The following is a 21769-nucleotide window of genomic DNA, read 5'->3' as shown; positions in this document are numbered from 1 at the left end:
TTGAGATACTATCTCTTATTTCATTTTCTGAGTTTAGAACTAGCTAGTTCATTATATTCTTGACTTTGTAGTCTGACATCCAGTCCCTGAACGTCACACTTCCATCTGTTTTTCTTGGACCATATGAAGCATCAGAAAGCTGTCTCAATGCACCCTTCTCCACAACAATCTTCACTGTTATACAAATAAGCCCTCTAGTGGTAAAACCACTGTGAGACCCACCATACTGAGTTTCTGTGCACCCCCTCTCCAGGATAAAAATCTTACTCTCATAATACCTCCTGTCTAAAACTGAGCCACTAACAGTCTATCTATAACCTCTTTTGAAAGCTATTCACTGAAGATGACAAAATTTATCTTGGGCATGAGTGGTGGCTTTGTTACTGAATCCAGAGATAAAAATATGATTATCAACACAGAATAGAACTGTCAAAGGTACAGAACAAATTTAGCATAATGTCAGAGAACTCCCCAGATTTCATGATTGTTGAAAAAGTATGCCAATACGGAGATAATGAACTCCACCACACGCTAGCACTTAGCTAAGCCCTCTGATTACCAACATCATGAGTGAATGCTTGTGTTCTTTTCATTCTAAGCTACTGCATTTCCTTTCTCTACCCTAAGAATATTTATTCTCTAGTTCTAAATACTAGTCAGTGACCTGATAACAGAAACCACCACCAACACTGACCTATGTTTGTGCAGTGATTTGCATTATAACTGCCCAGACATTACCAACGCATCAGATACTTTATCTGAAGCAACTCAGCTTCACACACTGCCAGACTTAACACTGTCAAAAATTCCTAAATATTATGCTAACATTTCATAACAGAAGACTAACATGCTATCTAGTTTTAAAATAAAACAGCTCTATTCTATATTAGCAAGCATGGGCAAAAACCTCCCATTCACATACTTCTCTTACTTTAACACAGCAATGCAACAAATTGTTAATACATGGAAAAGGAGTCTGAAGGGACAGTGATTCTGTATTGGCACGTATTTCCACATATTCAGCAGTACTAATGAAACAGAATTATCTGTGTGGCCAGATCAGAGCTTGCACTGTGTTTTTAATGACTCAAGAGCTCAGTGACAGTACCATGGTGTGTTTGCAACCTCCCTGCAGGAATAATGAAGGAGACTACTGGGAGAGGTCACTAATCACCTTCCACAAAACACTGCCTGCTTAGAAACACCTCAGACCCTCTTTCTGTTCTGAGTAGAGGTGAGCTTAGGGAATCATGGTGCACCATCAGTTCACAAAACAGACCCCTATCCTTTCTCACTTGACAAGCCTAAAGCCTACCAGGTAGAATTCAAATGGAAAGCTTCTTTGGAAGTGCAAGTGCCAACAAAACTCTACCAAAACAACAACAAATTAATTTTTTTGCCTCCATTTAAACATTTCTTGTGTGATTTGTGCCTATCATGCACATGCCCTGATGTAACAATAAATGGTTATAATTCAGAGAACAGTGGCAGAGGATGAATCACATGTTCTGTTGCAACTTGACAGCTAGAAACTCGGTATTAATATATATTTCTGAAATTCCTTGCAAAACCATTCAGAAATGAAACCAGTGCAAAAATGCATAAACTTGAAAAGCAGGTTCAGAAGCAACAATAAAAGTAAATGTAACTTCTCTGACAAGATTGACAATAGTTGTATTACTTACAAAATACTCCAAATAACTGAATAGGAAAACACACAGATGACTGGAAGAAAAAGCCCCCCAATAGTAACTGTTGACAACTATTAGGCTGGAATGTCCATTCTGTGGGGGCCTACAAAGATCTGCAACGGATTGGATTTCGGTTCAACAGTTTCACTGACAATTCTAGTGATTAAACAGGAAAATTTGCTTAAGAACTGCATATATGATACCAAGCAAGGAGAAATCCAAGTGCTCTGATGAGCATGATCAGAATTCAGCAATCCTGAAAAACTGAAAAAACAGTCCTACTAAAGAGAAAAATGGAGGTAACAGTCACAATGAACAAGACAGCATAGCTACACATTAGATGTGTAGCACTAATTCAGGAAAAAGAAGTATTCAGTACAAGGTTACTGCAGGGAACACAAAAAACCTTTTGACATGCTAAAAAGAGCATCACATACAAACACAGGATGTACCCGAACCTTTTTATATTCAGAAATATGTGCACTTGTAGCTTATTTCAGGTACCATCATTTTAAAAGCAGAGACAACCCTGGTGAGAACAAAATCAACTATTTTGAAAAAACTGATCTGTGAGGAAAAGTTTAAAGACAGAAGTTCATGTGATTTAGGAAACAGCAGCTGGAAAGTGATCATGAAAGGAACAGTGACTAAAGACTTTTCTATGCTAAAAGTATCAACCAGCTTAACTTGTACTTGGGAGATTATGGTTAAAAATTCGTGAATCACAAGAAGAGAAAGCTCATAAATAGGTTACTTTGCAAGGCTCAAAGCCCTTATGTCAGCAATCTCACACGGCACAGGTCTGATGAAGATGGCATGATCTGGGTTCAGAGCAGCTGAAGAAAAGTTAGATACACTGAACTTAAGGCAGGGTCTACAAAACACTTTGAATCTTCATTCCCCAACCAGCCAGACTGGCAGAGCTGATACATGGTACTGCAGCTCCTCCATCTTCAAACAGCCACCCTCAACTTCTCCTGATGAAAAATGGGGTCAACAGAAGCAGAGGGGGAATGATGCACACCTGAGTCCTGGCCTACAAAAGTGAAGCTTTTTCTGAGTTACACACCAAAACACTAGGTAGCCCTCTTGGGCCCTGAATGGTTTTGACACTGGTTTTCCAAATGTAGCTAAATTCTGTAATATAAAGCACACTAGAAAGTTACCAATGGCAAAGGTGCAGTTTATACCTATGGCAGTAGGCAGATGGCAGTAGGCCTAAGGAATCTAACATGAATTTACCTCTAGGTCTTGACCTTTTGCCAAAATATTGAAGCTACCATTCTGTGTTATACAATGCATACACATGTATATGGACACTTCTGTACCAGCAGAATCCATCATAATAATTATACAAGGGCGATGTCTTGAGGCAATGCACTAAGAGAAAATGACAAGAGACGAGGCATCTTTTGTTTGAAAGAGAGTTAACAAAGTTTAAAGTCTTCCCCCAAACTCTTAAAAGAATCCACAATACAGCTTTTTTTTTTTTTCTCCATGTATTAGCCACAATTACTCTGTGGGATAAAAAGAAGCATCTGTCCCTTTCTATGGCTTCCAAGACTAAATCCTATCATGCACTAGATATCTGCAGCTCAGACATCTTCAGAGGGAAGTTGAGCAAAGCAAGATGCAGGTGCCATTATTAATGCAATGTGACATTGCAAAGGAAACTGGATTTCCTCCTCCTTTTTGTTCAGTTTCTGGCAGAAAGGCAAGTCTTACATTTAGCTTCCCTAGCTAAAATTTGAGTGTAAAATAAAATATATCATACAGCCATATATATATATATTCTGAAGCACTATATACTCCTACACTTCAGCTTCAGAATTCATTTCACAACACACAGCTTTTGGTCCCTTGCTGTAGAAATTCTTTTGTACCTAAACTGCATGACTGTAGATACTACCAATCTCAGAGTTTAATCTGCATGGAGGGTGGGAAGGAAGAGCAAGATGCCAACACTGTTATTCACCCCACCTTCAGGAGCAGTTAGGGAGTGATGGGAGGGGACATGAAAAAACAAGCTTAAAACTAAACAGGCTTAAAACTCAGTGCATTTGAAACTTCTCATTTTAAAGATTTAAACCAGAATAAAATTATTAAAATACTGTAACAGAGCATCCATATGAGGAGGTGCATTCCTAATATTTCTTCTTCAGCATTACTGTTAACTTCTCTGGCTAACTGAGCTCTTGGTGTAGCCATCACAGCACCTGAGGCTGCTTGGAAAGCTTAATCAATTTGCAAAACTCATAAAAACAGAACAACAAAATGATACAAGGCTCTACCCATACTCGGCAAATTGAGAACCTGCAATTCCAAGCACACCAATACAATACCATCCCGTTGGCAAAGAACGGCAGTCTCACAGGAAACTACCAGTATGTTTTGTGCTACATGAAGCTGCCAAGATAAGCACCAAAATAACTACAAATCCTAAAGAGGCAGATCCACTCATTCCTACTGACATACCCAGAGTCAGCTTTATTTGGCTGTGACAGGACCTTCCAAGTTTATGGAAGACCAGTTCATGAAGCTATTAGCAAAATGGTACCAGTATGCCTTTTCCACCTGCTGTCACCTTGGGGAGGAATACGGCTACATCCTATTCTTACTGCCAGCTGTGCTCTTGTCTCTTAAAGGACAGGCTGCAGACAGAATTTAGAAGTCATTACAGTCTATTCTAATTACAGGAATTGAAACAGAAACAAGAGGACTGACAGGAATACTCTATAAACTGTTTTGTGGACTCCTTTGCTCACATGTAATGAGTTCACCCTCAAATCATGGTTATGTATGCATTTTGTGTTTTTAAAAATAATGTAATACACTTTCTACAGAATCAGTTTGTTAAACTGGCATCAAGACCACTGGAAATATGTCACACTAATACCCATCCCATTTCTCCTGCTTCGTCCTGCAATTACTAAAATTACACAGGAAGTGAAGCAAGACTACCAAATGGAACCAATGTTAGCATGGACTGATACTTCCATGTGTTTTCAACATTTTATAATTCAAGGTGTAGTAATAATTTTTCTGTTACAAACCACTCTTGGTATATCATTTTTCTTAAACAGACTCTTAGAAGCTAGGAGAACAAAAAAAGTATTTGAATTCAATAATTTAATTTGCTAAGCTATAACAGCAAAAATCTAAACATTTCCTATAATAAACTGGTTTTTTCTCATTTCATTAGATTCTAAAACAAGTTTTGTCTCAGATTTTTCAGTCGTTATGAACTTCTGAAAAAATACAAAATATGCTGAGATGCAGATTAACTGCAGTATCACAAATGATACTGCAAGTTTAATAAAAGATACCCTAATATTTGACATTGGTTTATCCATAATCCATATACCAGGCACATACACACACACTTTTCATCACAGAACAAATCCTCTGACTAAAGCTAACCTTGATCAAACATATTATGGTTTATGAATTCTCAGCAGCATCTATCTGTATCTCCTTTGTGTAATTCACTGTAGAGATTTAGCTGATGATAGGCAAGCATGAGGAATCTCCCTTGATTTCAAAAGGACTGAAAAAAGCAGGACACACCTCACAGCTTGCACACTGTCATAGCACATGAAAAATCCTTTTGAAAATTACATATCATTCCACTAATTTCTTCTGATAAGAAGAGTGAAAATCTGGATTGACACTCTCTTCCACTGTAAGATAAAAATTCAGTGCACAAATAAAGTCATTAAGCCCCAGTTCTTTTGACATTTACTTTCTAGCATGACTCATGACCATCTTCAGCCTGGGTTTAAAAAAATGTTTTCAGCAAGACTATTAAAAACCCCCAACAAACTCTCTGCTGTAGCCTTTCAACCCAGTGCTTCATTTTCTTGCACAATTTGAGCTCCAAAATCAGTTTTCATCTAAGTGTGCCAGGTGGCATTTAAAAAACAAAACAAAGCAACTGGAAAAATATTTTTTTTCATGAATCCAGCACATGATTCTTCAGAGCTTTTGTAAAAAAAGGGTTGGGAGGGTAAAAACTATAGCAACAAATTTCACTCATTTAAAAATAAAACGCTGTAGAACTCACGCTGCAAGCGTCCAATAAATGACTACTAATTATGTTTATAACACCAAGCAGGTATGTAAAAAAGTCAACAGCAGGAGTACCAAAGTTGGTCCTGAAGGTTTAACACTCCAAATACGAAATGTCAGAAGTTATTGCAAAGAATTTTAGCACAAGAAAGGTAAATTCTCCTGCAATTTTCTAACAAGGAAACGTGAGCAACAATACTACATTACTAAGACTCTTTCTGTGAAGAGGTGTTTATATCTAATCAACAATACAGAGACTCCAACGTGTTTCACTGGCTTTCTCCTGCTATTTATAGTCAGTTTTACTGATTTCTTATTCTCCATCTCTTTTCCAGCTGCAGCTGCAAACCCCACATTTTCTACCCTACCTGCACAGAGCCACTCATTTCCACTGTTAATCATCAGAGGATACAAATGACAAAGTGTATTTATTGTCCAACCCTGCGCACAGTTTATAAACCAAACAAACCAGCCAAAACATAGCATGTTAGACAAAGAAATTACAAAAAGCTTTTCCTGGACACAGGAAAATATTGCAGTCCCTAAAAAGAGAACACTTCTAGTAAGAACAATACAAAGCAACACTGTTGCAAACTGCATCAGAGATAAACAGATATACAGTGGAGCCCTGTAGCTCTAACCTATTCACAGATTCCTAGGAAAAGCCATTATTCAGGCTTGTGCTGGCAGCTACGGGTAGCACATTTGCAGAGAATTATTTAAATAATTTAAGAGAATAAACTAATACATTATTTACAAAACAAAATAATTCAGCTTCACGAAATGCTAAGCTAGTCTTGAAACGGTCGCTAAGCAAGAAGGCTTTGAATGTTCATACTCTGTCTTGTCATTAAACAATTACTAATCCTAATCAAGTGGAAAGTAAACAATTAATATTAATAGGTATTAACTTGGTTTTTGTCTGGACGTTCAAGTTCCAACTGCCAGCAAGGAAGTGTATTCAACATAGTCAGGCTTGAGCTGGAAATATTTACACATTAAAGGAAACTTCTCTGTGGGAAATATTAAATTAAGTGGGTTTTAAAGAGATCTGAATATCTGATTCTTAGAGAGTTCTCTAAAATGTCTTGTAATTGTCTGCAAAGATCTGTTCTCTATTCATCCTCCCTTTTGAAGCTTTGTCATTCTGGCATCCTTGCACAATCCCAGAAGAAACAGGAAAAAATATTCTTACTCTGTCTTCTCCTGCTGTTCTTCCAGGCTGACACTTCTGAAGCCCTTATTAGCATAGCTGAGAAATGTGCTCTCTTCCTACAGTATCTCTCCAATCCAACCTTCCTAATACGAATACAGCAGTATCTACCAGATAATGGTAATTCATGAGGAATGGCACCATCTCAGGCACATCCATTTCTGATTCCTACTGAAGGAACACTGAAGTACCCTTCTGGAAAGTCAAGATCTTTTAGCTAACTAGCACCTGACGCCTTTGTGGCTCTACCACTACTGTCGCAGACATTTTTTCATAGAAATCCTTTCTTTGGGATTTGTTCATCTTCTGGGAAGCTGAGGCCCCAGAAGAAGAATGTAAACAATTGTTATTGGCTGGTGTGGAATGTAACAGGTGCAGCGGTGATTGGGCTTCTGTGAGTGTTTGGATTTGCTAACCACTCACAGGAGAGTTTGTCCTTGCTTTCTGCTGGACACAGAACTTTGTTATTCATTCTTTTCTATGCTACTCTTAGCTTAGCAGCCTCTGCAACTTCTCTCTTTATTCCTATTAGTATAGTTATAATGTATTATATATCATATATCAATAAATCAGCCTTCTGATCATGAAACAAGATTCTTGTCCACTTCTCTCACCTGAAGACCTAATCAGGTCACTGTAATACCACCACCCAGCTGACAGCAAGAAGAGAGTATTACCTTTTGCTATCATTGTTTCTACTAAAGACACCTACAAGGTTTTCTCACAGTGAGAAGGTTTCCTGTGCTCTTAACCTTCACTGTAATGTCACAACCACACTCACAGAATCCAGCTTAAGAATTAAAAATGCTTCTCAGACAGAAAAGACAATTGAAAAAAAAACCACAGAGAAAACTTATGAAAATCCAGGACAGAACCTATACATATGGTAATTACTTATGATGCCAAGAGTATATCAACATTAGCTGCTTAAGTAGCATTTCACTAGAGTATAATTCAAACTCTTTTGAACAAGTAGGTACACCATTGTATAAAAGCATTGCACACTTTCCCAGGCAGCTCTGGCCAGACCATTTTCAGTTATTAGACAGGTTACACTGGAAATCACCAGATTCTGGGAATTAACTTTGAAAGAGCGTGACTACATAGTTGGCTGTACTAATTTACTCTTCCCTTGGCTTCTGCTGCAGAAAGGATCCTGGCCTATAAAGACCCCTGATCTGCTCTAGCTCAGACACCCTTTGCACACTGTCTTCTTTTAAGATAAAAACACTTTCTGAATGAATTGTGTCAGCAAGGAATGAACATTACTGTCAAAATGCTCCAGTTGGGGCAGACACAGTAGTAAAATACATTAACACATTCCAGCTATCAGGGTTGAAAAACCTGATGCAGTACCTTGATTTCTTGCTGTCCTACACATTACTGTATGTGCCCATTTATTCAACACATTTCAGTGCTTGTACACAGTTTGAAGAGCACAATTCATTGTGATTATTTTTCAATTTCAAACATAGCAAATTGAGAACCTGAAAATGGAAGGGTTCGAGTACAGAACAGAAAATAAGGAGAAACAAAAGAAAATTAGTCACAAATAGGAAAATACTGTTTTAAGCTCTGAGACTTTAAAAATCTGTTGGACTATTCAAGCATAGATGTTAACATGCATTTTAATTTCTATACCAGCAGAAAGCTATGGAAAAAAACTTAATTAGATCTTCAAATTTTTTAGTGTTTGTTTTCTTTCTGACACACTTTTGGCATTAAGCTTTATTATTTAGAGTGACCAAAAAATTGACACTAAATGAGAATTAATATCTCAAAAGAACCAGTAGATGGCAATAAAAAGATCTGTGATAAATTCTGATTTTGCAAATAAATACAATCTGTAGTAATGTACAACCAGAAAAACTGGAAATTTTTTTAACTCATTGATATGGTTGCAGGAGGCTTCTTGAAGTCGCTAACATTTATAAAATTTTATACACACAAATCCATGAATCTTTCCCCACATCTGAAGGTGAGGAAAAAAAAACAAACCCTGAGAACAATCTGTTCCTGTAACATTTGACTTCATTTTTACTCTTAAAATATTGCCGAAGAGTAAAGTAAACAACCAGCAGAATTAGTAAAGTCTTTAGACATAGTCTTTATATAAGTCTTTATAGCTTTAGAAGTTTTCATTAAGTCTCACACTGAGGCTATTCAGCAACTACTGGAAATCTTTGCCAGGGTTTCAGCTTGAAGTTAAAATATCCAACTATTTCTATGTCTCACAATTTGAATTCTAGGAATAAACTGCAGTGGCTTACCTGTCTAGCAGAGAAAAAAAAAATCAAATTACTATTTTGCATTGTATTAAAAAAAATTACATATTTGATTTTTAAAGAAGGGCTTTCAGATATTATTTTATATATATATATATATATATATATATATATATATATAGTAAATGTTTGCAGCTGAGGTAGGGGTATTCCAGAACAGAACAATATGTTAATTGAAATCACTACTGCTTTGTATAAACCTTTTTTAATACTCAGCATCAGTAATACTACATTGTTCCATTTTCCCATGTTTTTCCATTTTCACCACATCCAAGCACAGGTAAGTCTTGGCTAGGAAGTCTGTTTCACTGAAATAAAATACTTGATGAATTAAATTGCCAAGTATTTTCCAAAAAATGAACCATAAAGCTGTCAGTAAGGTTTTCACCTTAGCATGAACCATTTTTAAAAACAGATTTATTATTAATTATATTTAATTAATATTTTCTCATTATCAGTAATTCATCTAGTATTTTTTCATATACATTTAACTATTAGCAAGAAAATGAAACCATGCATCAAATATTCACCCCTATGTACTCTACCTTACAGTTCTATCTCAAAACTGACAAACCACTCAAGTTATAAATGTAGTATATATGTATACATGCCAGTTTGGAAAAAACACATTAACACAAAAATGAATTAGTACATGGAAAGAGCGATACCTCAAAACTGTTGCCATTCAGCAGTAAGAACATTAAAAAACTTGCCTAACATTCCCAGAAATTATTTTCTCTAACTAAAGAGAAAATACATTGAAGATAAAAGAAAGAATACAAATTGCAATTAGCAGAAAGATATAAAGGGATAAGCATGAATTAAAAGCACTTTTTTTTTTAATTTTTAAGTGGCACTGACAACTTGGAAAGCAGAGACTGAAAATTTGGAGGCGGCCTCTTGAAGAGTCATATACAGGGTTGAAAAACCTGATATATGAGCACAGGTTGAAGAAACTCAGTTCGTTACATTTAGATAAAAGAAGGCTTGGGTGGGTGGGTAAAATCTAATCACATTCTTCCAGGGCCTAACAGGTAGTTTTCAAGAAGACAGAGGTATCCTCTTCACAATGTTGCATAGTGGAAGAACAAGAGGTCATGAGCTACCAAGTTGCACCAGAGAAACTTTTTTCTTCCCATAGGAAAAAAAAAAACCCTATTATTTGCCATAAGAACAATTAACCAGTGGACCTGGCTGCCCAAAGAAGTGGTTGACTTTCCCCCACTGGTAGTGCTCAAGTCTTAGCTTATCTTGATAAGAACATTGAGAATTTAATCAAGGGTCCTGCAGAAGGTTTGGGCAAATAATCTCCAGGGGTCCCTTCCATCTACACTGCTCTTTAATTCCCCATGTGAAACTCTGCAGCTCATTTATCCTATGTTAGTATCTGGCAATAACACAGAAATAATGTAGCAAAATCACCACTTTATGCACAGCTGTTATGCTTCAACCTTTGAGCTTCTGTAACTCCATCAGTATCAAAGGATTCATACATGTGTGTATGCTGGTGCAGCCTATTTTTCTGATTTTTTCCCAGTTGCTTTTCTACTAAAGTTGATCCTTACATAAATGTGTATTTAGCATATGTTCTAAATCCCAAACTCATGAGTTCTAGATGAACAAAGCTGTCTGCTCCACACATGCAGCACACTACACCATGCAGGACCATGCCTCACTTCCACCTGGCCAGAACGGAGTCATGTACATTACTGCCAGGAAATAATTCAACCAGAACTGTTTTGTAAAAAACAAAATTACCCAGCTTCACTGGGAGAAAACAGATTACACTGAAATCTGTTGCAAAACATTTAAGAAATTTTAAAGGGGAAAAAAAGAGGAAATACTTTAATTTTGACATAACAATCGACCTAAATTTGCTTTTGCTCAGAAAGTGGACTCAAAAGATCTTCAACTGCACTCAGGATGCAATGTTTACTGATTTTGAAGTTTGTGGAGAATGCAAATTACAGTGATGCCTAGAACTAGATGATAAATACACCTTGTCATCCACTAGAATTCAAACTGACTCTGGTAGTTTTTCCCAGTTTCTCTGGCACACCATTTCAGAAACAACTGTCAAGCTTACTGTTGAGCTGACTGTGTGTTGAGACTACTACACCAAGATGGTTCAGCAGAAGCTCAAAGACCTTCTAATCTATACAAGGAGGCCTTTGATGAAAAAATACACTTAATAAAATGGAATTCTGAAGAAAACTTGTATGCCAATCTCAATCACTTTGACTTTTGATCAGCCTCATTGACACACTACGATTCCTGCTTTCCAGCCTCTTATAAATGAGCCATCAGCTCCTTCTCACTCAGAAAAAGCAAAGCTCAAGAAAGGATTACTTTATTTATTCTACTCCATGCTTCTTACAGAACTGACTTTTCAATACAGGTTTTTCTATTATGCTGATAAAGATCTATGTCCTTATGAGGACACCATGAAATTAAATCAACACAGACCAACTGTGTAAGCCATGTTTACTACAAATACACCACCCATGTCCCTATGCAAAGGTCCTCATTTCTACAGCACAGCTGATTGCATCCTTCCCAAAATCGTTTTTTGATGGTACTGTCAGATTTTATATTACCATTATCAAGAAGGACCTTCATTACCACTGAGTATTTCCAAGCTAATTACCAAATCCCTCATGTGATGTAGAACATCCAGGCTAAGTGCACTTCTGCAAAAAGGCTTTCCATTAGTTTACTACACTTCAGGGCTGGATACATGAGTTGCTTTTCAAGGCTAGGACACATTCATGAGGAGCTGTACTTCACAGCAACTGCTTCAAACACCACTACTGATGTACTGTTAGAAGGAAAAATGACTGTTTAAAAGTTGTACTTAAGAGTAGAACTGATTTCTTGAACTCAATTCTTAGAGTAGTCCTGACACTGATTTAATTTGCATTCCTTAAATTTATCAGAGTCCACATTAAAAAGAAACAGTCATCAGGAACAAAACTCTTTGTCAACAATTTTTGCAAGAATGATTTTTTAAAGCACTGCAGAATTACACTTGTTTTAACCTACTTCCCTAGCTATGCACCAAGTTTCTTCAGAGTTATTTCCTTTTTTTGTGGTTCAAATCAGTGTAGGCAGTCAGAAGTGATCTGGAACAGTTTCACACAAGCACAGACACGTGCTTGGAATGTCCTACTTTGCACCTGAATTCACACCAGAATTATGTGTCTGTGGTGAAGTCTGAATAACTAAACACACAATGTGATACAACTGTTTTAAAATTAGGTTAATAAGGATATATTGTTTCCTGCTTTAAAGGCATTCAGCTACTTCTTTTTGTTTGAAAACTGCACTGGCTGCACTCAGTTAGCATCCATCCATAAGAAAAAGAGTGGAGTTTCATCATTCTGCTCCTGGTTCAAATCACGTTGCCATGGAAGCAGATGTTGAATTGATGAAAATAGGTCAACTGTTCAAAAAAAATGACTGGTTTAATACTTTAAAAATTATTATTATATTTTATTATTTTAATGCTTGCCATTATTTTGAAATTGGTAATATTTTATCCTGTGGTGTTCTAATTAACATTTACTTTGCTCACACAACACAATACTCCCACCAAAAATGTAGACAGCATCAGAGTAAAGATGTGTTAATGGGAAAAAATATTTTGCATAAATCAGTAGGGGCTGGGTACTGAATGCTTACAAGAATATCACACACACAATTCTTTGTTACTTCAGCAGTGTGGTGTTAAATGTTGCATATAAGCTGTTTCCATTTGAAGGGTATTACTATTATTAAAAAGTACTAGCATTAAAAAAAAAAAAGGACTAAAAATCAGGACATCACTAATACCTGTCCTTGGCTTTGACAGCAACAGTGCTTTTCTGTTCAGTTTTGCATCAAACAGATATATAAATACTCAACTGTAGTCTCAGTTACTATAAACTTATTAAAATACTTAAAGACAGCTAAGATTAAAGTAGGCTACCCCATCAACAGAACATGTGAAAATACACATAGCCAATTCAAAGAAATTTCTCTCTTAACATTTTCAAACTGCCTGCCAAGATGCTGTCAAAATAGTGCAAACACACAGTAAAATGTTCATCTTCACCTGCAGTAAACATCATAAAATAAAATAACTCACCTGTATCACGTTTTTCTGAATCTCTGCTAGGTGATCTAAAACACTTTCCTATCAACACCCTGACACATTTGAATTTTTTCCTGCCTTGACACTGACATACTTTAGATGCATCGGGTTTGTCCTAAAACTTTAATGTACCATATTCTGTTCCTGAATATTTTTTTACAACTGAAATGCAGAGTTTAATCATAAATAGAGAAAGGCGCATGAGAATACTGCCAATACATGAGATGTGGGCTCCTTTCATAGTTCAGAGATCTTCCTATAGATTAAGTGAGACATAAAGTAGAAAGGCTCAGTGGTGTAGAAGTCCTGCAAATTTAATCCAGCACAAACCCACCACAGCACTGCTGTGTGTGTCCCACACACTGCTGCTCCTGCCCTGCTCCCTAGTGGACAGGTCAGACAGCTTCTCCCACACCAATTCCCTGATCTGGTTCATCAGCACTAGGTAAAAGAAAATCCCAGTGCAACAGGTAAGATGGGAATAAATTCACAGGAAACAAAAGCAAAAACATCCTCATCTCTTGAAGCTACTATTAATCTATAATGCTGCTGTTCATGGCCCCACAGCATCCAGTAATCCTCCTTTCTTTGAACCTTTTGTAATCAATGTTTTAACCTGAAATATGTACAACAGAACTTCTGATTTAAAAAAATAAATCTGTAACTAAGAACAGGTTGACCTGCCAACACAATTGAAATGATTTTCAACAGAAATAAAACTCATGTTTGCTGTGCTCATTTTCATATATTTTTTTAAAATTAAATTTCTGTATAAAACATGTTTCACTTTGGAGAACTCTTTTTGACTCTAGAAAGTTCAAAATTTGTGTTATGAAACTTTTTGCAATATTGTATAACTTGAGCTCTCTTTGAAAAACCCAGATCTCTTTTAAAAACTAAAACCAACAAAAAAACCCCAAACCGCACACCTGTGAAGATGTTAAATACTGTTTAAAATGTACAAAAAGAATGCCCTTAAGGAGATAGCAAAAGTCTTACATTTCACATGGAGTATTTGAAACTGTTTATAACCAACCAACAACATTCCAAAAAAACCCCACAAGGCTCGTTATGCTCCAGAAACATACTGTAAGACTAACATGTTGGTTTTGTATTCTCTCTGTTTTCTCAGACAATACATAGCTGGTAGTAAGAGAAAAACAACCATCCAAAAAAAAAAATCAGAGACTGGCATATTTTAAATCATCAGGCATAGTGGATACTTTTAATCAAAACTTTTTTAATAGATCTTTTCTGACCACTGCATTATGGCTTGTTGTTTGGTTGTTTTGGGTTTTTTTAATTAAGCAGAATAATTAGAGAAAAATTAACTTTCTTTAACCAAATTAATACCTTTAATTTCCTCTGGCTCATCCAGCATTAGCCTCCAACAGTCTCTTCATACAATGACAATTATAGATTGGTGGTCTTCACTGAAGGTGCTTCTCTATATAAGACACCATTTTTCCCCTCTCCTCCCCTCAGTACTAATTCACCTTTTCTGTCCAAACTTTCTTCCTTTTGTTTTCTGAATCTCCCTTGCCACAGTATTTATAGATAATTTGAGATACAACGTTGAGGAGTTCAAGAGCTACTTAGTTATTGTGCTGCAATTCATGTTCCCTAAAGGGTTGCATATAACCAGAATTCAAATTTAGAGAAAAGTGCTGGTATTCTCCTTTGGTCTCCCAAGAAACAGAGGTCTGCCTAGAGATCAAATAGCCAGCTTCACATTTAAACAGATAAAAGTCTAGCACACAGCAAGCAACATCAAAAACCACCCCATCTCCAAGCTGTCAGAAATCCAGCTTGCATTTATGCATCCAGTTTTCAAAATATCACCTCTCTAGATATGTTGTCCAGTAATGAGCTACATCATTACATTTGAGTTGCTAAATTAGTTTTATATTAAAACTACACCTCACTGAGGTCAATGTAAATGTCCACACGTGCATAACAGAGGAGTGCATCAGGCTGCCTGTAAATTCCAGCAAACCAGCTGACATGATTCATATTTACAGCTAACTCTGCAAACCTTAAGGCTTGGAAAATAAAACTCAAAGCAAGCTCATAATTCATTGCATAACACTTAATACCTGTAAAATGAACAAATAAGAAATAAATACTCCTGATGCACCTCTGTAAGATGATGCACTTTTTGACTACACATACAAAATCCAGACCTTTTGCCATGACAAAAGTAATGCAGTTTCTAAAAGCTAAAATAGAGTAATGGAAAAAGTCAAGGTAATGCAATACAAGAAAGCCCTGAAGGAAAGATTTATAAGGGCAAAGTCCTGCAATATCAGTTCTGTAAAATACCCACACTCATCCCTCCATGTCTGAAAGGGAATGACACTGATGTGCTTACTACACGGAATTAGGAAAAGATTAAACCCAAATGCTGTTACAACCACAAATATTTACAATCATGACACATAGTTGTTTCAGATAAGCCCTACAGGATACATCCATAAAGATTATGTAGGAAGTCTCTTTAAGATATGCTCGGGTCACAACCGAAGCAGAAAAATAAACAGTTCACAAAAATGTGATTATTTTGCTTCTTGAAATAGCACTACTAAATACTTGAAGTACATGAAGCAACAAATGCTTGGTATCTTGGGAATGCCTGGGAAAGTATAGCAACAGTATTCACAGTAAATGAAAACACAGAGGAGAAAGAAATCAAAAAGAAAGACTTTGAAACACTTCTTTGATAGGGAAATCTTAATTTCCTTCTAATATAGAATGTGAGGTAAACTCTAATTCCTGATATCATTTCCACTGGTGTTTGGGTTATTTGCTACAACATACATTTTTGAAGGCAGACTTACCTCTACCAATGCCACAGTCAGAACGAGGTCCATTTTTGAGTCTGGGAAAAGGGCATCCACTTCTGGAGACATTCCAATCAGTATACAATTAGTAACAACTGATATTACACTCATAGTTTCAAAGGCCAACTGAAATAAAACAAAAATATATTTACAGTTATGACCATTACCTCTAGCTTACTAGTCCCCACATTGCTCTGCATGTTACCTCTCTCTTCATGAAAGCCTCAGAAGACCCATAAGTTTAACTTATTTTCTGTTATCCTCTGAATTCTACGGCACAGGACTTGTTTTGCAAGCAGACCAGACCTCATCAGCTTGACAAGACCACAGCAAGGCTGTAACCTGAACACATGAAACAGCAAGCACTCCCAACAACAGCTAGAATCCCAAACAAACTTATTTCAGGATAAAGGAAAAAGTGCAAAATTCCAAGAGGAACTAGTAATGCTAACACTGGCTTTGGAGGTTGTGTCTGAATGTTAAGAGGAAAAGGTTCAGAACGCCTTTTTAAAATCACAACCACTTGAGATTTGTTGACAGATTTACATTTAAACACATGCAATAGCACAAGTCTAAGAAGCTCTTACCTACACAGCTCCCACAAAATATCTGAAAATATTAATACAGCTTAACAATTGCCATTTGCAGTATAATGGTTACTTATTCCAAGGTCCTGTATGGAATGAGAAAGACTGACACATAATTGTAGTGACTGTCACAATGAATTAGCAGAAATAACTTTCTCCTTGACAAGAAGCTGGTGACTCAGTTCACCTGATAAAGTAATTCCAGTATTCCTTTAACAGAAATCTTTCAGCAAATGCTCTTATTCCCCATGTGAAATGGATGATCTGAAAAGTTAGTTATTTTTAATTCACAAAGCACATTCATTTCTGCCATTAGTTGAAAAAATGACACCATAAAACAAAATTACAGTACTGTAGTAATGTTATAATTTTTCAGCCTACTCCCTTGATTGAAACAAACTATTCTAGCAGAAAATAAAAAAAAGCTATTAATACATCTGCAGCTATACTTGTGTCTTATGACCACAGCCTGATTATTCTGGTAGTTACACAATGGTGGTTACACAATTGGTCAATGCAGCTATGGCATTAAGATGTTGGCAGCACAGATCTGGACTGAGAAAGTACATTCCATGTTAAAATGCAATCAGATTATAATTATTAAAAGACTTCACCTCTAAGTCCCCTTCATTAATATCAATGTATGTGTCTAATGAACATTGCTCAGAATCCTTGGTTTGCATGTTTTTACTGTATGTTTTACTTGAGGTTTCAGGATTTCCTTTCTCACCTCTCACTTGCTTCATTTGATAACATTTACAACCCCTCCAAACTGAATAATCCATTAGCTCACTGTGCCCTTTATCTCCATTACATAACATTTGAAAACCTGTTAAATAAAACTAGAATATGAATCATTTCCTAGAAAGGTCCCCCAACCTTATCACATTCCCTTATCAAGCACTGCTATTATGGAATGCTAAAGTTTCTGGGTGCAATTTTGTCACTCCAGAAAACTCTGCTCAGGATCAGTTCACTGATGCAGCACTCTCCACAGGCCCCAAAATAGCTGGTGGCAGCATGACTGCAGGGACAAACAAGCGAGGACAGAAAATGCTTAACCCAGTACTATTACCATGAAATTGTTTAGACAGACTACAGTGCTCAGGCTGTGCAGAAAGTTCCAGCTCCTGCTCACAGATCCAGGTTATTTTCAAATTAGTCAGCTTGAGCACCAGTAACCAAGGGTGCATAGGCCACAAGCCTGGCATAGGAATCCAACTACTTATCTATTCTTCTATTCTTTTGAAATCCCTGCTGCGCTCCACACTTGTGAGATAGCATCAGAAGGTACCATTTCTAAAATACACTGCCTGTAAGAATACTGGGCAGTAGCTGGAAGCTTTGCTTTGTTGAAGTTGCAACAGAAGTACAATACATGCACAAGAACTAAAGAAAAAAATCTGCTTTTTTTTTCCAAGGCAGCTAAAAGGCATGTGGTCAAAAACCACACCAAAAATATCACTAGGATATACAGCTGGACAGATGATATTCCAAGGCATTGAAGAGAACAAAGTACCTACTGAACTTTGAAGTGGCTCATGGGACAAACACAAAGCTTTCATACTGGTGCTGAAACCTCTTTCAAACAAATGAATAGAAAAAAAAAAAAGACACAAAAATTACCTGCCAAACACCAATATTCGCTGTGGGTTCTGCAAATGGACGCTTGTAAACTCTGCACATCTTTAAGGCATCAGAATATATCTCTGTGATGTTGTTTAACACTGCAAAAACAGCTGCCAGTGGATAAACACATGAGAAAAGACTCACATAGCCAAACTGCAGGAACAACTCCAGGTAATCATCAAAAGTACCCTGAAAAACAGAGGAAATGTAAGAACAACTTTAACCTACAAAAAACTCTGACAAAACAGAAATAGCACTGCAGTTGTAAACATGTTTCCTCACCCCAAATCAGCTGTTTGGGAATGACTGCTGATAATAGACAAGAAGAATAATTTTTTTTTTAATCCAATTAATTTGGAATAATTCAATCACTAAAAACTTCTCACAAGGAGAGGCCCAGGTCTTTCCTTTTGCCTAATGCCACACTTCCTATCCTTATCACATGAAGTAACTACATAAACCCATTCAACCTATGTGGGTTTCTGAGCATCTCAGTTAAACAGTAACAGAAGGAACAGTGAGGAACAGAAAAACAGCACCGTGCATTTCAACTGGCAGAACATCCTCCTGAGAGCACTGGGGCAATGAAAGTCCTAGCATTTCAGACTGTCCATGAAAGACCTAACCAGAATGCTAGGCTGGTAGATAGGCAAATCTTTTCTGGTATTTCTGCTTGTTTATTTCAAAGTGGGCAGGACAAGCTAGTGGACCACTGGAAGATTGAAATCTACAAGGCAGCACTAGCATCTGAAAGGAAAAATTAATGCAAACAAAAACCCTATTTAACAAATCCCAATAGGTTTATCCCCTGATCTTTGAACCAAGAATGTAGGTACTTAAATGCTGATTAAGTACTCACATGTAGGTGATCATACATTTATTTGCATATTAGTTTTGTAGTATTAATAACAGTTTGCTATGATTACAGCAATTTTTTAATGAAAGAATCAAACCAAATCCTTTTAAAGAAAAAGTGCTCATTAGCAAAGGATGGTGAAACACCAGAAATTTAAAGTAGGATCTAGGTATCTCGTATTTACACAGCCACATGTATTGTCCTCTCTCTCAAAACTGAAATTATGAAGACTTGACAGTAACTGAAATTATTGCAAGAACCACATGAAAGTGGTTTTGGCTCCCTGCACCAGACACATGGTTCTCTACTCTTTTTTGCCCATCATAGCTGTTAAACTGACTGCCCTCTCCAACACCTAGTGTTTTTTTCTCCTAGGAAACAGAGAGGCAGTAGAGGTCTGCAAGCTCACAAATTAACATGGGGTACTCGTTAGTTGTACTTCTCATTTGAGCTCATTTTGCAGTTTCCCAGCATAGTTCAGTCTCACAAACCAGTCTGCAGGCCAGACTATGAGCAGCTACCTAACTTTGAAAGCCATCAAGACTTTTTCCTCAGAAACATTTTGTGCAAGCTCTAAATTTTACTAAGGCCTTCTTTAGGGACATTTGCAGGAATGTCCACTGGACTGGCAGCCACACATCTGCTACTGCTATCATTTTCTCAGACAAGCACTGCAGGCAGGCAAAGAGCTTTCCTTTGTGCTCCTCCTTCTGGTAACTGCACAGTATTCCTGCTGCTTCCTCACACTTCTCATTTCCTTGCCCAATACCTACTGGCTTTTAAAACAGCAGAGTATGAGGTAAATAAGTATTTCTTTTTCTCCTACTCAATTTATGAAACTCTGTAGGAAACAGGAGTCTGAGACAATGTTAAAGAAATTTCTAACTGTGCCATTGGCAGCCACAACATCAGCTATGACATCAAGGAAACAAAAGCAAGGAATAAATTAAGGGAGAAAATTAACTAGAGGAGAGAAGCAGAAATTAGAAAAATAATAATTAAAAAATTATTGCACGATGTTTTTATATCTTAAACAGGGTTAAGGACTGGATATTTGAAAAGTAAGTGAGAATGAGGACAAAAAGAATAGAGAATTAAATGCTGAAGAGTATGTGAAAGGAGGAATCAAAACAAAAGAGCCTGAAACACAGAATTCTGTCAAGACTCCACAGTTACTAAACAGTCAAATGCTTCCCCCTTGTGACAGTTTTAATTTTAGAAATATTCTTGCCTGCTGACAGCTCACTGCTTGCAAACAAATCAGCGGTCTAATATCGTTTATTCACAAGCACAGCAAAACAATAATCTTTAGATTGAGTATAAAATTAAGGCTTTGAATACACAGTATTTAGAACTGAAACTGAGGCTAGCAGTGGACACATCCATAGCAAAGTTCTCACTCCCTACAACTGACCTCTTGGGTAGCCATGAAAAACTATTCAGGGTACAACAGTACAACAGGTGCAGATTCATTTGATCCAACTCTGCACAAGAAGCACTGGGCAATGTGACTCAGAGACACCACACTGGCTTTGTCACTGGCTCAGTGACAGCTGAGAACCAGGAGTCAGCTCAGGTCTAAGAGCAGAGCTTACTTGGTCAGGCTTGACGCTGACACACAACTCTGGGAGCTGTGCTGGCCGATGTGCAGGTGTAGTGCTGGACTGTGCTGGTTTACCAGCTCAGACACTAACACAGGGACTTCTGCTGTGTTCTGGACTGCAAGACAGGCTGTCTATCTCCCTCCAGCCTTCACACAGGAACACATTTGTACAGTTTTTAAATTGTAAAGGTGATAATTCTTTCTCCTTTTCCTACGTCAGGGCACTTCAAGCAGGAAGAATCTGATACAGTGTTACTAACAAATTTTCAAACTGCTAACTTCTACCTTCTACATGAAAAGTACACTATCTACATGTACTTCTTATTCTGTAAAAGCAAACATCATACAGTACTAAAACCCTTGTGACTGAGCTTCCAGCATCTGATCAAGTTGTCAGCCAGTCTGTGAGGCCTTAACATACACACTGACGTCCACTGCATAAATTCCTTTAGAATTTTAAATAATGACTTGCATGGAATCTGCTAAATACAATTAAAAATTATACTGGGTAGGAGGTGGTGAAGAACAGAACCAAGAAGACAGGGAATACCAAAGCTGTGGTTTCAAGAGGCTAGAGCATCCAACAGGAAAACTGTTTTGAAAAGCTGGTTTCTTCTGTTTCTGGCCCCATCCAGACCTAAGCTCTCTCTTGTAGGCTCTACTTTAACTGACCATTTAAACTAATACCACTGCAAAATCAAACCAAAACAGAAATAATTTCCCTCTTTCCTGTGCCAACCTACTCATCCTGGTAGTCTCTGGGTTACCCTTGGGGATAAGGGCATATTACACAAATAATTCTTTCCAGCGGCATGGGGTTAGGCAGCTCCGGACAGAGCTATTCATTCCTTCCCCTCCATTCTGG

At 37.1% G+C, this 21769-nt stretch overlaps 1 protein-coding gene across 3 annotated transcripts in view; it reads right to left on the bottom strand.

Annotated features, from left to right (window-relative positions):
* ANO10 (anoctamin 10) overlaps window positions 1-21769 on the bottom strand; it is a 130699-nt gene that overhangs the window by 93612 nt on the left and 15318 nt on the right. For all 3 annotated transcript variants that reach the window (XM_063155344.1, XM_063155363.1, XM_063155353.1), the window contains exons 10-11: window positions 18443-18634; window positions 16227-16355 (exon numbers count right to left, since the gene is read on the bottom strand). In XM_063155344.1, the coding sequence (XP_063011414.1) occupies window positions 16227-16355; window positions 18443-18634 (321 nt within the window). The remainder of the gene's footprint in view (window positions 1-16226; window positions 16356-18442; window positions 18635-21769) is intronic.

Source organism: Melospiza melodia, chromosome 1, assembly GCF_035770615.1.
Source record: "Melospiza melodia melodia isolate bMelMel2 chromosome 1, bMelMel2.pri, whole genome shotgun sequence".
NCBI lineage: Eukaryota > Metazoa > Chordata > Aves > Passeriformes > Passerellidae > Melospiza > Melospiza melodia.
The sequence above is the reverse complement of the archived record's forward strand: the minus strand, read 5'-3'. Positions and strand labels throughout refer to the sequence as shown.